This window comes from Oenanthe melanoleuca, chromosome 4 (assembly GCF_029582105.1).
Source record: "Oenanthe melanoleuca isolate GR-GAL-2019-014 chromosome 4, OMel1.0, whole genome shotgun sequence".
Taxonomy (NCBI): Eukaryota; Metazoa; Chordata; class Aves; order Passeriformes; family Muscicapidae; genus Oenanthe; species Oenanthe melanoleuca.
In genome coordinates, this window is record NC_079337.1 from 31,791,785 (window position 1) to 31,809,271 (window position 17,487).

At 41.2% G+C, this 17,487-nt stretch overlaps 1 protein-coding gene across 1 annotated transcript; it reads left to right on the forward strand.

Moving 5' to 3' along the window:
* Positions 1–1,433: 1,433 nt before the first annotated feature.
* Positions 1,434–8,547, forward strand: NPY5R (neuropeptide Y receptor Y5). Its single transcript, XM_056490050.1, has 2 exons — positions 1,434–2,199; positions 6,814–8,547. The coding sequence occupies exon 2, from the start codon at positions 6,823–6,825 to the stop codon at positions 8,152–8,154; it is 1,332 nt and encodes a 443-aa protein (XP_056346025.1). The 5' UTR covers positions 1,434–2,199; positions 6,814–6,822; the 3' UTR covers positions 8,155–8,547.
* Positions 8,548–17,487: the final 8,940 nt, after the last annotated feature.

The following is a 17,487-nucleotide window of genomic DNA, read 5'->3' on the forward strand; positions in this document are numbered from 1 at the left end:
ACAGTATAAGTCTGCTGCAGCCAGCAGTTTCCATAGAAAGATGAAGTGTCTTTAAAACTTCACTTTTTCCAGGAGAGACCTTCCACTCGAAGCAGTGGGGGCAGCAATGTGAGAAGCTCTCCTGGAACAAGACAAGTAGGGGAAGTCTTAATTGCCCCCATCACATGTTAGAGCCATAGTGGGTTTCAATCTATAGGTCAAAAATTAGTGTGAAAGGCTTCAAAACGATCAGTGTTAGGTATGAAGATGGTCAAAAAGGCTAATAGCAGCTGCTCAGGCCTAAAAAGGATTAATTCTGCTCTCCATTGTGACTAACAGGAGAGTTGTGTTAATACCATGAGATGGATTGGCACGTCACTTCCACCTGGCAGCTCCACTTGCACATGCAGTGATTCACCAGCGGTGGGTGGTGAATTATGCAGAAGCAGGCAAAAGAAGATGGGATGAAATCTTCAAAAGAAGATAGGATGAAATCTTCTTTGCCATCCTGAGCTCATCTGCTGAAGATTATTTGTTCCTGGATGGCTCAATGAGTATTTTCCCAATACTCAAGTTAAACAAACAAACAACCTGAACTTTTCAAAGGTTGTTTTAGAATATGATTGATCCAGTTGTTTTGGCTTTATGTGGTACAGTCTTTCACAGGCTAATTATACGGACATCTTGTCTGCGGTGTTGTGTTAATATCAGCTGTCAAAGCAGCACCTTGGCAAATGGGAAAGTCATTACATTTCTGTGTCAGATTCTGCCACTTGTGCTCCCAGGGACCCGAATGTCACTGAGTTCTCCCACAGCACTGTAATAGGACTATGATCAATGACTCTTCTTGTGCTAGAAGATAACAGCTGGTGAGAGTAGCAGAGTTTGTCTTTTTATGCTTTGTACTAGGACATACCCAACAATTTTTAGGCTTTAAAATATTGCTCACATAAGAAAATGCCCTGCTTTCCCACTGATTGTTCAGATCAAATTAAAACCATCCTTCAGATACTTTGCTCTGTAAGAACCAAACGCAGCTCAGCAAGGAAAATTGTCTGGGCGAAATCCATCGCCTTCCACCTGTTCTAAAACAAAAAATAAAGGGTATTTGACCAGCAGGGATAAAAACCTCCGGAGCTCCGCTCCAGCCGAAGCGAGGGGAGCTCTGATCAGCGTTCTGTGACTGCCCGTCCGTGCTCGCACCTTGCCACGTCCCGAGAGCGCAGCGCGTTTCACCTCGGCCAAGCGCCGCGCCCTGAGCGCTGGGAGCGCCCCGCAAGCACCGCCGAGTGCGGGGTGCATTTACCGTGTCGCTGTATTTCCATGGAAACTCTGATTGCCACACCGTGCAATACCGGGCTCCGGGGCTCCCTGGAGCGGCCTCCCGAAATGCGCCCGCAGCCCCGGCCCCGCCGAGCGGGCGGCGAGGGCGGCACCGCCAGCCCCGGGGCCCGGCCCTCGGCCGCGGGCGAGCACCGGCGCAGCGCCCGCCTAAGATGCGCTGCGAGCCGGGGCCGAGAGTGAGCGCGGAGCGGAGCCCTGAGCACGGAGCGGAGCCGTGAGCGCGGAGCGGAGCCCTCAGCACGGAGCGGAGGAGCTGTGAGCGCGGAGCGGAGCCCTCAGCGCGGAGCGGAGGAGCTGTGAGCGCGGAGCGGAGGAGCCGTGAGCGCGGAGCGGAGCTGTGAGCCCTGAGCGGAGCCGTGAGCGCGGAGCGGAGGAGCCGTGAGCGCGGAGCGGAGCTGTGAGCCCTGAGCGGAGCTGTGAGCGCGGAGCGGAGCCCTGAGCGCGGAGCGGAGCCCTGAGCGCGGAGCGGAGCCGTGAGCGCGGAGCGGAGCCGTGAGCGCGGGACGGAGCTCTGAGCGCGGAGCGGAGCCCTGAGCGCGGGACGGAGCTCTGAGCGCGGAGCGGAGCCCTGAGCGCGGGACGGAGCCCTGAGCGCGGAGCGGAGCCGTGAGCGCGGAGCGGAGCCGTGAGCACGGAGCGGAGCCGTGAGCGCGGAACGGAGCTCTGAGCGCGGAGCGGAGCCCTGAGCGCGGGACGGAGCCCTGAGCGCGGAGCGGAGCCGTGAGCACGGAGCGGAGCCGTGAGCACGGAGCGGAGCCGCCGCTGCGCCGCCCCCGCGGCCTCTCCTGCCCCCGGGTTGCCCGCAGCGGGACACGCGCGCAGGGAACGCGGAGCCGCCACGGCTGGCTCGGCTCGGCTCGGCTCGGCTCGGCTCAGGTCGGTTCTGCTCAGCTCCCCTCCGCTCTGTCGCGGGGCGGCCGCGGAGGTTGGCGGGGTCCCGCCCTGGAGCAGGTGCGCGGGCAGGGGAACGCACCAGCCCGGGAACGGGAGCGCGGTTCGGGAGCGGGCGGTGCAGGGTGGTGCCCGAGGGAGGCGTGGAAGGGCAAAAATAACATCGTTCCCGTTTTGGGGTGGTTTGGTGCTTTGGCGTGCCGGGAGCTGCTGTGCTCCCTGGAAAAAAAAAAAAAAAAAATGTAGACATGCGTTTCAAGTTTTCTGTTTGGCCAGCAAATAGCCCATTATGTTCCATAGCATTTCCTGGGAGCTGGACATACAATCTTATTAGTTGGCTTTGGCATTATTTGAGAAGTTGTATTCTTGTTTTCCGGGATAATGTTGCAGCTCTTTTGGTGAGACAGAGAAATAGGCATACCATTAATGTGTAAAAAACCCCTTTCTTCTGGACTTCTGAAGTAATTTCAATCTGTTGAATTCTTCCAGGTTCTCAGGCTAGTTTTTGCTATTGCACATTTGAACAAGAACATGAGAATCAGCAGCTTTTCATCTTTAGCATGTGTGGTGAATGCAACACTTCAGTGGTTTCAGATTTTGTCTCTGATGCTATCTCAGTCTCAGTGTATTGATGTGAGGGCATTATTTCTCACCTTGTAACAGCACAGCTTTCCTAAAGGTTGGTGGTCGTGCAGTAGCAGCCACTCATTAACTATTTACATCTGTGTAGATGCTTAAAAACATTCTGACTTTTTTCCGTGCAGTCTCGATACTTCTCCAGTATTATGAGGGCAGGAAGGTTGTACTTTCAAATTTTTACAATGTGCTTCCTCCCTGTATTGTTCACCATGGGATGAGGGGAGTTTTGGGGTTTTTTTATTTTTTTTGCAGGGGGTTTTTGGCTGTTTTCTATTTCTTTTAACATGGAGAAAGGTCATCTAAGACTGTAAATCATTCACAGCTATAAAGATTAATTGCCCTGTTGCAAGGATTGAACTGACTGGACTGTACAAGGACCAGCCAGTCAGAGATAACTTAATAGGTATTAATATTGTCGGATATAAGCTCTTATCCTTAAATAAACCTTAATATGTAAGTATCTCATCTAATTGAAGGAACATTTCCTGAAAAAACAATTGCCTTTAGAGGATGATAGTTGCCTGCCTGACTTCTCTGTTCTTGAAAACTTCCCTTTAAATATATAGAAAAGTAGAAATATCCAGCCTATTAACTGCTCTAAATTATGATTTAGGGATTTTATAATTTAAGTGATAGATTTAAGTGAAAAAAATGATGTTAAGTATAAGATATTAAACCCGTTAAATTAGCACAGGTTATCTGGTGCCTCTAACTCATCTAAATGTTAACTGCTAACGTTTGACTCTTACAGTAAATACTCAAATTACCTTGGATCCTGCCACGAAACTGCAGTCTCTACTGCCTTGTGCAGCCCAGTCTCCTGCCTCAGGCATTCCACTGGAACTAGAGGAGACCTAGGCAGGCCCACTTAGAGCTCATGGATGTGAGCTCCCAGAGGTGTAGCTGAGCACAGTCAGGAATGTGCAGTGTGAAGACCAGCGTTACAGAATGGGGACCTCATTTGCTTGACTGATAGGTCAGGAGGTGAAAGTGATCAGACTTTTGGAAGCAGATAGCTAGAAAACCTCCAGCAGGTACCTGCAGATTGACTAAATCTGAGCTTTGACTAAATCGAGCACACCCTGGCACTATTGTGCATTTAGTTTAGAAATACACTTCAAATATGAGGTGAAGGTTTTGAAAAGAGGCTGTATTACTTAATTCTGTGTTCTCCAATGGGATTTTCAGGAATTTCCATTTTCCTGAAAGTTCCAGCCCCGTGCTGCACCGGGATTGACCAACCAACATGAGGGAGGGTGAGCAAATCTCCGAGAATAGAAGCAGCTGTTAAAACAAAGCAGAAGGATAAATTAAATGCCAAAAAGTGCACACAGCCCAGTGAAATCACTGGCATGCTAAGTTTGAGTTTGGGGACTAGAGATAAATGATACAGGAGGAAAACTTCTGTTTGCATTTTTACTGCTGCTGACACCCAGACAGACTGACAGCAACTGGTTTCTTTTTGAGCAGGAGAAAAAGCTCAGAGAGCAAGAGATCCACTTGGCATGTTTTGAAATTAGGGGGGAAGTCTGCTTTCTTTTTACAGATCCAAAATTAAAATAAAATTATCTTTGGGCATTTTGCAAAGGGAACTTGTGTCAGCACAACAGTTGTCTGTTGAAACTAGCAGATTATTCTATTACTCCTTCCCTCTCTGTCATGCTGTCACTCTGTGACTATAGGAAGATGGTGCAGAAGAGGTTTCTGTGCACCACAGACTTCTGTGGTGCCCTGGGTGTCCCGCCAGGGTCTGAAGAGATGATGTTGAGACTTCTTGAAGTGCTCCTTCCCCATGGAAACAAGGGCACATGGTAGGGAAGAGCTCCTCTCTCGCCATAGCACAGAAGGAATGGAGCTGGCAAGCCCGTGCTGGATTCAGAAGCACTCCTGCTAAACTTCTTCAGTATTCATGCATCTCGACAAAATATGTCTACTTCAGAAAAACAGAATATTTGCTTTTTGTTTTTAAATAATTTTATTAAAAACACAATGAACCCTTCTGCTAAAGCCATACTGCGAGAGCTTTATGTGGAGGTGTAGAAATCCACAGAACCTGGCAACAATCTTTCACTTAAACCTTCAAGAAGAATTCAATAAACATTAATTTATTAAATACATTATAATATTATACTACATAAAATTTTGTTCCTTGGCCCCATTCTTAGCATTATATTACCTTATCCAGGGCAAAGGTTATGTAGAAAAAGTTATGTAGAGTTACAGTTGGGAAATAGAAAGAAATTTCAGCAAATTTGGGAAGTCACTGTGATGCACAGATCATACCATTTTCAGTTGGTTTCTAGTAACTCAGAAATTAGCTCAGAAAAATTAAGTAAAAAACTATTTACTTCATCAGCTAAGAGTTGTATAAAGAGAAACCCACCAAAATAAGAACTTCTCGTAGTATCAGTGTAGAAATAGAGAGATTAGATCACTTACAGAATCTCTAATCTGCTCATTTAATGTGGGTTTGGAGGCAAATGTAGTCTCAGATAACATTGTTTGTCTATTATATGGTTTTCCACCATTTCATTAAATACTAGAAGAAACTGAACAGAAATAATATGCATTAATGCTTCTCTGCTCATATGCACACAATTATATTGATATTAATATTAAATATATAATATTCATGTATTCAGTTCTTAATTGTATTTTAGCTGTTAAAAAAGTACTTTAACATTGAGAAGGCTGACTTATTTTCACTTCTTTCCAACATACTACCTGAAAAATCTTTATATATGTATATAAATATATATATATTTCTGCTCTTACTTGGAAGACCTTCATATCACTGTTATATATACTGTTATGGAATATTCTGAGGTTTTATGGTTTGAGCTTCCCTTTGGCTCAAGCCATAACAGTAGGAACACATTATATGAAGGAAGGAGCACATCTGTGTGTATGGAGGGAAGCAAACAATATCACTGCACTTTGAAAATATCAGCATGGTACAGCTCACTGAGGATTGCTACAGTTTTGAAGAGCCTTGTTTTCTCATATGTGAGATTTCTAAACATTAAACAGGGGGAATTTTGAACTCTAGTACACACAAGTGTTTAAGATAAATGGAGGTTTGAACTGAATTCTCATGTTTTTCTGTTTGTTCTAAAATGAAGACAAATATATGAAGATTCAGTAGGCAGAATAACTTTGTGCTGAGCTAGGTTTAACACTAGATGATTCTGTGCTGAGTAAGTAGCAGTTCACTGAATTTTCAAATGGCTGTGTGCAGTTTGTTTCCAGTGAACACTGTCCTCTCTACATTACATCCAATTACTTTAGGTGTTTTTTTAGTTTTCCTTTCTGCTTCAGCACAGTTGAACTATATTCAGCCACTAAGAGATGTTTTCCACACACACCACATTAGGAATTCCATCTTGGATTACTGACAGTGGATTTCCTGATCCTTTTTGAAAGCTCTCACCTATTTTGTGTTCTCTACTAGCAAGTTAAGAAATACTGCAGTTGTTAGCATATGCAGTTTCAGGTGCCTTCTTTATAATTTGCAATGATATAATAATTAGGCATCTGCCCAGATGGTGACTGTGATTTCCTTAGTCATATCAATGACTGTTATTCACATGAGTAAACTCACCAACTCGAGGTGTATTGCTTTTGTAGCTAACTGCTCCCTCATGGAAAGCCTGACAATATGTTCTGTAGCAAAGCACAGTTAAAAGGCAGCATCATAATGCAGACCTGTAAATTGCCATTCTCCCACGTGAGCATCTAGGTAGGAGGCCTAGGAGTGCTGAACACCAAATGATAAAACCTACTTAGCTAATTCATGTTGACCTGAAGTTATGTAGGATCTGCCTCACAGCAGAATAACATCACTAGTTGTTTATTTGCATTGAGGTGATACACGGTCAGTTTCTGTATTTTTACATTCTGGTTAACAGCAATATCATAATTTGTTCAGATGCTAATTAATGCCTTTCTCGTTCTAAGCAGGACTGTAAAATGGATTTAGGATTCAAAGACCATAACAACAGGACACATACCAAGAACACCTCTGCTGCAACAAAGAATTTTTCAGCCTGGGAAGACTATAGGAGTAGTGTTGATGACATGCAGTACTTTCTTATTGGGCTGTACACACTTATAAGTCTGGCTGGCTTTGTGGGAAATCTGCTTATACTTACAGCCCTGCTTAAGTGCAAGCAGAAGACAGTAATAAACATTCTCATTGGAAACTTGGCCTTTTCTGACATCTTGGTTGTGCTGTTTTGTTCACCTTTCACGCTGACATCCGTCCTGCTTGACCAATGGATGTTTGGCACTGTCATGTGCCATGTAATGCCCTTCCTCCAGTGTGCATCGGTCCTAGTTTCAACTTTGATGTTAATATCTATTGCTGCAGTCAGGTACCGTATGATAAAGTACCCTCTGTCTAGCAATCTCACAGCAAAACAAGGCTATTTCTTAATAGCCATCATTTGGGCCTTTGGCTTCACAATTTGCTCCCCTCTGCCAGTTTTCCATAAAACCGTGGACCTCAGCAAAACTCTCCATTTAGAGGGGCTGGAGAACAGGCTGTTGTGCATCGAGGCGTGGCCTTCTGATTCCTACAGGATCGCCTTCACGCTGGCTCTGCTGCTCGTGCAGTACATCCTGCCGCTGGCCTGCCTGACCGCCAGCCACACCAGCGTCTGCAGGAGCATAGGTGCCAGGCTGTCCAACAAGGAAAACAGGCTGGAAGAAAAGGAGATGATAAACCTAACCCTTCATCCCTCCAAGAGCACTGGCACGCAGGTTCAGCCCTCCAGATATTCCAGGTGGAGCCGTGCCTTTGGCAGAAGGCACCACAGAAGGTACAGTAGAAAGACTTCAAGTGTGATGCCAGCTATTTCAAGGCATCATCAGGATACTCATTCCAGAGATCTCCCAGAAACCTCTGACACAGAAAAAAGCCAGCTCTTTTCCTCCAGTAGATTCATCCCTGGGATCCCTATCTGTTTTGAAATGAAACCAGAAGAAAATACAGAGATCCAGAACATGATTACAGTATCCCAGTCCATCATCAGAATTAAGACAAGATCGAGGAGGGTTTTTTGCAGACTGACAGTTCTAATACTAGTTTTTGGCTTCAGTTGGATGCCTCTTCACCTTTTCCACATTGTGACAGATTTTAATGCCACTCTCATTTCCAACAGGCACTTTAAATTAGTATATTGCATATGCCATTTGTTGGGTATGATGTCCTGCTGCTTGAATCCCATTCTCTATGGGTTTCTTAACAACAGCATAAAAGCTGATTTAATGTCCCTTATTCCATGCTGCCAAATACCATGATTTTATGTGCCCCAAGATAAAGTAAAACAAACAGCTATGGCTTTCAAGCCTAGTGGTGTGTATAGCTGTAAAAGCTAAATTAGTTTAGTTTAGTTAGTCTGACTTTGTTGTGATTAGTAGCATTTTTTTGTGGATGGATAGTTCTATGGCTGCATGTATTTCTTACATTGGGCAGAAATATATGCACATGTTGTAGTATTCTTTTATCTGTTACATGTATGAAATCATGCCCAGTGTACAAAACCAGAATGCCATCTTCATTACCCAAATTGTTGGCAACCTGTACTTTGGAATTACACAGAATATATAATGAGTAATAAATGTGAGACAGACTACTTAGGCATATCAGTATTAACTGTCATAAAACTACAATAAAATACATATCATTTACTAAATAATTGTTGTTGAGACTATTTTAATGTCAACTTTGACTGTTTTCTAATGTAATTAAATCTCTCTTTCTGGATGTGATTAGGAAAACATTTTTCCTTAGCTCTTTGACTCATAGTTTGCAGGATCTTTACAAGATGCTTTGTTGCAGATTACTAGATTGCCTTATTCCCTGGAATGGGTTTGAAGGTCATTGTTCTCGTCTTGATTGTTTCCATCTCACTGTATTTATCCAGTACAACCTATCTCTGATTTCCTCAGCCAATTTTCACTCTGGCTTGTCATTTTATGTAATTTTCATCCAGCCTGAATTTATCTATAGTTATGTCTTTATTTTCACGGTGATGACACCCCTGAACATTAAACACATTTCTGATCAGAGTAAGCCTTCATTATCTAAGCAAATTATAGTAGAAAGAAAAAGAAAATGAAAAGACATCAGGAATTTTTCTCTTCCTTTACCAAAATGCAAAAGTTTATTGCACTTTGTTACAGCTGACCCACTTGCTTTGGAAAGGTCTAACAGCTTTCAAATAAACATGTATGCCTTGACAGATGGGGGGGAGGGGCAGAGTGGGTTATTTTTAAATTCAGCAAAGGCAAGTGTAGGGTCCTGCCCCTGGGAAGAAATAACCCCCTGCACCAGGACAGGCTGGGGGCTGAGCTGCTAGAAAGCAGCTCTGCAGAGAAGGACCTGGAGATCCTGGTGGACACCAAGCTGTCCATGAGCCAGCAGCATCCTTGTGGCCAAGAGGCCAATGGTGACCTGGGATGCATAAGGAAAAGCATTCCAGCAGGGCAAGGGAGGTGATCCTGCCCCTCTGCTCAGCTCTGGTGAGGCCACATCTGGAGTGCTGTGTCCAATTCTGGGCTCCTCAGGACAAAAGAGACATGGAGTTTGTGGAATGTGGAGTTTGTTGTGGAGCACAACAAAAATGATGAACAGACTGGAGCATCTCTCTCATGAGGACAGGCTGAGGGAGCTGGGGCTGTTCAGCCTCAACAAGAGACAGCTGAGAGAGGACCTCCTCAATGCCTGTCAGTATCTAAAAAGAGGGTGCCACAGGGATGTTTCCAGGCTCTGCTTGGTGGTGCAGAACAATAGGACAAGAGGCAGTAACTGATGCACAGAAAGTTCTACCTGAATTTGAGGAAGAATTTTTTTCCTGTGTGGGTGACCACACACTGGGACAGGCTGTCCAGTGAGGGTGTGGAGTCTCCCTTACTGGAGACAGTCAAGAACTGTCTGGATGCAATCCTGTGCCATGTGCTCTGGGATGACCCTGCTTGGGCAGGGAGGCTGGACCAGATGTGACCCACTGTGGTTCTTTCCAGCATTAGCCATTCTGCCATTCTATGTGTGTAAACACATGTGCAAACACACAAATATACACACACACATGTTTTCTGCATCTCTCCTCTCTCCTTTTCTCCTTTTTAACCAGTACTTTTCCTTCCAAATTTAAATCACAGGTATCTTCCCTAAGTCATATTATATTTCATAGCACAAATGCAAAGCATATATATATATATACTTACCTGCCTCAGATTACTCTAATTTAATAATCCATCTCTGCCCTCAGGATTCAGTAAATATACAAAGCCTTTGCTTTGAGTTTTAAGCTGTAACACCTCTCACCAGTTATAGCTGGTGATTATTTCCATTTCTCCACTAGGATTTTTTTTATCCAATAGGCTTTTGTATATAGCTTCTACAGACTGAGAAATAAAGTTACTATTTTTATAAATGGGTGGTTGGAAAAAGCCATTGTGCATTTTTTCCCCTCAAGATATGTCCTTTTCAGATAGTCTTTAAAGTGAAAGCAGTTCTTTTATTTTGAAGAATCATCAACTTATTTTTTATCAAAGTGTTATAGTTCTGAGACCCTTTCTCCCCAAGCCATTATCTACTAAGGGGTTTATTACATGCCAGTGGGTAACAGCTTTTCTCCTTAAAGAATGTTTTTAACATCTAGTTACCAGTAACCCATGGTTCTTTGTTTTCAGTAGTGATATACTTTAATAGTTTCTCCCTGGACATTGACTATTGCATTTTGCAGATTATTATCTTCTAAAATCCTATAATATGTCATTTAATAGAGTAAAAATGGTACAGAATAGATACTGCTGGAACAATAGATAATAAAATCGCTTTTTAAGTGCTTTAAATACTTTAGAAATATTTATTACTGATCTTAGTACATAAATTTAGGAAGTTAACTAAATCTACAGTGCGAACACAATTATGTAGTCTTATAGAAGTTATTGTAGTTTTTGCCTTCTTTCTGTCCAGAAATTTTTGCATCATTGCAATATGTAATCTTATTTATACCATGTGATGTAGCCAAATAGCATAAAAGGATAAGAAAGCAGTCACATTGTTTTAGCTTGAAATATTCCTTCTGACTTATTTTTTTTTTCAGTTTACTGTTATCTTCTTTCCTACTTGCTGTTTATTTTCTACTCCTTCCATTCCTTCAGAATTTTAACTGTTTTTAGCTCCTACATTGTTGATTGTTATTTATATATAAATTAAATATTTATTTAGTAATTACTCTTCCCAGATCAAATTCTACTCACTCTGTATGGCAACCACAATCATGCTAGGATTGTAATAAGGTCTTCCTCTAGTTTCACAAAGATTAGTCTGTACACTGGAGATTTTATATTTATTTCTGTTTGTCTCAATGAAGTCAATAACTGTGCTCCCTACTCTTTACATTGATCAAAGCACAACAAATTGTAATTTGGCAATAGAGAATTAAATCAAGGCAGCTATTGAACTTCTTTAGTCCTGTGCCATATAAATCTGTCAGCTTTTTTTAAGTCAATCAATAGTAGGAGAATGTGTATTTTCTTTTTATTTATAAAGCAATCATTAGCATTCTGTTTGGAAATTTCCAAAATATCCCTTTCTTTCCTCTGAAATGTTAAATTAAAATAAAACAACCTTTCTACCTTCTACTTTACTTCAACAGCCAGTGTAGCTTGGTCCCAGTATCAGCAAGGAATACATATGAAGCAGACAGGAGCAGTGGCAAGTGTCATCATGCCTTAGGCAATTCCCAAAGGAGTGACTTCCATGAAAGGGATAAGAAACAACTGAACCATTCATTTAACATTTTCCCAGTCTTGAACATTAAAAAAAAAAAAAAAAAATCTAAACAAAAGGATATTTCCCCCCTTCTTTATTAGGCCTCATCTGGTCTGACCTGCAGTAGATGCTCCTGTAGCTTCATGTCCAACAGTGACTGGTTGTGTTTCCAATATGTGTTAGGAAAATGTTATCTCACCACAATATCCAATGACATTTTATTCTTATATGTAGACAAGTATATGTTCAGGTACTGATATAGATAATGAACACTTCCTAGAAAACAAAGCACATTAAAATGGATTTTTAAGTAGCACATATAACCAAGTCCTTCAGTTAGCTAAAGTCTACCCCTTCTTCAAATGAAAATCTAAATACATGGGAAGATAGGAGTTTTGTTTTGATAGCATCCAGTAAAATGCAATCAGGAAACAGCAGCTGCAGAGCCATGTATCCATTGGAGTTGGAAGAATGGATTGTAATGATAGAGTAATTCCTCTCAATTTATATATATATTTTAAAAAAGGCTCTCAGACAGCTGGTTCTTTCTGTATGATGAACGTTAAAATTCTTAGGAAGACTCACATAAATTAGTTTTTCTACTTCTACAAAATATCATTGACAAAATTGACTTTTTGCAAATGTCAAAGATTAAAACTCCTCTTTGCCCCTTCTCTGCCAGTGGAGAGGAAACAGATGCCCTGGCATGTGCAGGTCACTCCTGGCTGGTAGGAGGTCTGCATGGGCTGACACTGGAGTGTATTTAGAGAGGTTGTGGTGAAGGGGTTGGAGCCTCTGTGGTTCCCCACACTCTGGCAGCAGAGTCTGGAAGAGCTGTGCATGGCTGCCGTGGCTCCAGGCAGCTACAGCCTCAGCAGGAGCACAGAATCCTTGTGGGGAACAGGCAGGTTCCTGTGGGATACAGCCAGCTCTGGGAAGGGCTGTGGGGACTGGGAAGCTGGCAGGGACACACTGGGACAGGAAAACCATATTGCTGGCAGCTGACTGCCCTGTTCCTGGAGCCTGGAAGCTCTCATGACCAAATGTTTCCTTCTCAGAAATATGAACACCTGAGAGAAGGGGAAAAAACAACCCGTTGATCTGCAGATGTGTCCAAAAAGAGGACCATGGTCAGGAAGAAAAGTGCTTATTTCCAGACATGCTGAGATAGGATCCAGTTCTACTGTGCAAAAATATTAACAAATTAAAAAACTGTTCAGTTATCCATAGGGGTCTGTCAGCTATTATTGCACTTTTGAAAAAAAAAAAAAATTAAAAATATATCAATAGATTTTCACAGTAGTTCCAATATCTCTCTGCAGCATACAAGACAAACAGTATTAAACATCATAGTCTCCAGAAAGATGGCTTTCATAAATACTGTTGGGTCCAGGAATTTAACCTTTTATTGTGTTGAAAGCTAAATTATGCCTATACTGTTTGTTTTTAAAAGTCTGTGCCAGAAAATACATTTGTACAATCTGGAACTGTCTTAGGGCAGTGGCAGGACTCTTGTCCTAGACATGTCACTTCCTTTTTCTCCCACATGACTGGAATAATAGCATAAAATCTTGACCTTCATAATTTTTAAGACAATTAAGTAAATTTTTGAACTGTTTTTGACCATATGTAGTCTCTGAGGTCAGGTTTCTTGTTCTTCTATTTCATGGGGTTTTTTTATGTACAGTTAAATACAAACCTTTTTTTTTTTTTTTTTTTTTTTTTTCCCTAGGGCCTTTTACATGCAATATGTAATGAAGACTCCTGCAGTTACTTGATTTTGATCCAGAATACATATATATACCTTTCTCAAAGATACATTGCTTGAAAGTTGCCCTTACACTGAGGGTAGGTAGAGCTCTTGCTAATGTTCATATTCAGTTGAAGTAACTTTTCACAGGAAGAGAAACAAAAAAGAGAAAGAGAACTAAAAGCAGATCCACACCATTTACCCACATTATTTATCCACATTCTGCCAGTGACAAAGGAATGCATCAAAGCCAGACCCTTCTCAAGCACCTGCCATGAGCAGTGAGTGTGTAACAGTACCACTGAACATTACTGATCCCACAGGTGACCTGGAAGCCTACTGTAATTTTTGAGTCTCAGGAAGTAACAGCTAATAAGTAAGTATGGGTTTAAGTGCCTTCAAAATTACCCCTCTCAGAATTTTCCTTTAATGCAAAAGCATTTTCTTCCCAACCATTTGATAAAGATAGGTTTGCTGAGATCACTCAGAGTGCCATTAATGCTGTGCCATTAAGACAATCTGTGTCATCACACTAGAGCATACACTTGGGCCAGAGAATCTTAGAACAGCATCTATTTTTAAATCTCTCAAGCCCAGGGATACTAGAAATATTTGCCCTACCAGGTTACCACGATCTCCTGGCTCCATTATGAAATTTCATCTCAGTTTAACCCAAAAAAAAAAAAAAAAAAAAAAGCCTGATACTACTTGTCCTTGGGAGTCTTAAATCCTGATTTCCTCAGCAAGGCAATAACTTCAGGCAGGAAGATGTGGTCACAGAGTGTTTCTAAAAGCTGAGCTATGCATTAAGACCACAACTGGCACCATTGTTACATATCTAATATAACTATACAAGTGAGACTTTCATTAATCTTGTTTCCTTTCGAAGAGAAAATTTTGTAAGCATTTTAAAAGGTATTATATTACTTCATTACATGCTAATCCTAGGAAACATCATAAAACAAAATATTGCTACAATCCAAATTTCGTTCATTTGAACAAGTATGAATGCTTCATTTTGCCCTTGTAGTCACATTAAGATGATCCTTTTAATAATAAGGCTTAAAAATAATCCTCTGGGAAGTTATTTGAATAATGATTTGACATTTGAGACTAAAGCAGGTTGGCCCTGTTCTTACATTCAGTTCACCAAATACTTGCTTTGTCTTAGCAGGAGAAGGCTCATATCTGTATCACTTGGAGATTAATTGGACATTTTTCGAGCAGGAGACATTTATTACTGACCCTGTGAACACAATTATTTTAAAGACATTTCTGGTGCAAAATTTCTCCAGAGTAACTTTGTGATACTCAAGCAGTTGTTCATCTCTTCAGACACAGTTGGAACCACAAAGACACAAAGCCTATCTTATGACAGACCACAAGACTGTTAATTATAATTTTAACTATAAATCTATAGTTTTTGTTGAGAGAAAAATAGATAAACTAGGAGACAGACAAAACCATCCCTACTGCAAGTAATTTTAGTGCCTCTTTCTACCAGATTTTCATTCAGATTTTCTTATGTTGAACAAGGTGTTAATCTTACTCCTAATAATTCACTTGGATGTATGAGGCTTTCCACCAACTTGGTGTTCACTTAGCATTCATAAGAATTTTGACCTCTTGGCCAAAAAATTAAGAAGCTGCACAAGAGATCAGAATATAAGCTAAATTTTCACTTTCTGCTGGCTTTGTATTTTTCTTTTTTTCTTTTTTTCTTTTTTCTTTTTCTTTTTCTTTTTCTTTTTCTTTTTCTTTTTCTTTTTCTTTTTCTTTTTCTTTTTCTTTTTCTTTTTCTTTTTCTTTTTCTTTTTCTTTTTCTTTTTCTTTTTCTTTTTCTTTTTCTTTTTCTTTTTCTTTCCCTTTTGGTTATGTTAGCACAACTGGGAAAAGTGAAAGCTGTTTACTGCAGGAAAATTAAACTTACTTTTATATAACTACTGGGACCAAAACCAGGCGAAATAATTACGTATTTCTTAAGACTCCCTCAGTTCCAAGGCACATCTCATAAAGGTAATTGTCTGAAGCCTCGATGATACATTCTCTCAATTAATATCCTGGAGTATGAGAGCACATTTCAGATAGTATAGCCTCATCTGACCTTCACTACAAATCACAATGGGTGAAATTCAGAACATTCCTTCTGCAGCACTAAACTGCAATATGCTTGAGATTGCTCCTTAAGACCATTCAGGGAGTGAAGCTTATTCAGGGCACAGCTTGTATCTTACTGGTTTTGTGGGATTCTGTTCCTCAGAGAAGCTGCTGCAAGGCCCTTTATGTTCAGAAAAATTAGTTAGTTCCCAGGAGCTCTCAGGAGCATGTAACACCAATCTCCCCCTTGCACATCATCACACCTGCAGTCAGCAGGGGCCCTCAAATGTTGTTCCTTTCACAGAAGAGATGTATGAAAAAAGCAGTGAATGAGACTGAAAAGTCTGTGGTACTTGTTTTTCCTCTTGGTCTGAAATAGTCTAAAATTGGAGACCTTCCAGAAAGTTGTGGAAGACACCTGTGTGAGACTGCTAGCAAGGGAATAAGGAATCACTTCACAGAGAAGAAGTGGAATGAAGAAATTTATCTGTGCAGGACTAGATAATTAATTCAACACAATATTAATTCAGGATCCTAGAGTCTTACTAATTGTATGGGAAAATAATAATTTTTTAAAAAGTAGATCTTTGGATATGCAGTTTTGATTATTTTAAGATAAATTTATTGTAAGTCCTTGGAGTCTTATATATCAAATACACATATCTGATATGTGCTCTGACTGAAGCAACTTCACCTTGTAACACTGCTGCAGCACCAAACTACCCTCTGCTTTTAAGCTATTCACTCAATTTTATTGTTCCATGTAGAAGTTTAACCCCAGCCAGCAGCCAAATGCCACACAGCTGCTGCTCACTCCCACACCAGTGGAACTGGGGAGAGAGACAGAAGGGTAGAAAACTCACAGGCAGAGATGAAGACCTATTAATATGGAAGCAAAAGCCACACACACAAGCAAAGCAAATCAAGGAATTAATTCACTGCTTCCCATGGGCAGGCAGATGTTTGGCCAGGAGAGCAGACCCCATCACATGCAGGGGTTACTTGGGCAAACAAACACCATCACTCCATATATCCTCCCCTTCCTCCTTCCCCCCACTTTATACACTGAGCATGATGTCACATGGTGTGGGAATGTCCCTTTGGTCAGCTGGGGTCACCTGTCCTGGCTGTGTCTCCTCCCAGCCTTCCATGCACACCCATCTCCCTCCCCAGCCTGGCCATTTGAAAAGCAGAAATTGGCTCTGAGCAAGCCCTGACCAGCAATAACAAGAACATCTCTATGTCATCACCACTGTGTTCAGCACAAATCCAAAACACAGCCCCATACCAGCCACTGGGAAGAAAATTACTCCAGCCAAAACCATATTCCATTACATGGCACAACTGGTCCGATCCTGATTAAAGATTCTGTTGAATTACTACCATGAAAATTATTCAAGAGAATAGAACTAGAAAAAAAATTTTACATCTGTCAAAATTGAGAGGTTGTCTAGATCAAGATATCCCTAAAAAGCTACGGCAATACTGCAACATATTGGCACTTGTTAAAATACCTGAAAGGTAAAGGTTTCTTTTCCATACTTCGATGGTTGTTTTTGCTGAAATACAACTCCCAGCCTGTGCCCTTAAGTAGGAATATCTATAAAAGGCAAGGCTCTACTCTGATTTTTTTACCAAGACACAAAAAAACCCCAAATGAACAAAAAACAAAATCAAAAACAACTGAAAACAAACAAACAAACAAACAAAAAAATAACCAGGCTGGAAAAGGCTTTCATGTAAAGAACACAAAATAAATTGAAAATGCTTTATTTTCTTTGGCTACAGTACTTAATGCAAGCACTGTAGCAAACCGATTTATACTTGCCATGCATGGATTTCATGAGATAATGCTTACAGTAAACCCATAATTTACAATGGTAAACAAGAACTAAAAAGCAGAGTTCATTCAACTATTGCTAGAAATGCAAATAACCTTGCTGTTGATTGTTTACAGCAGAAATGAAGACAGCATCTGTTACTCTGTTTATGCAATAGCATT

Bases quoted from the DNA above. Each gene is read 5' to 3' on its own strand.
- NPY5R (XM_056490050.1), top strand. From the start codon at position 6,823: ATGGATTTAGGATTCAAAGACCATAACAACAGGACACATACCAAGAAC.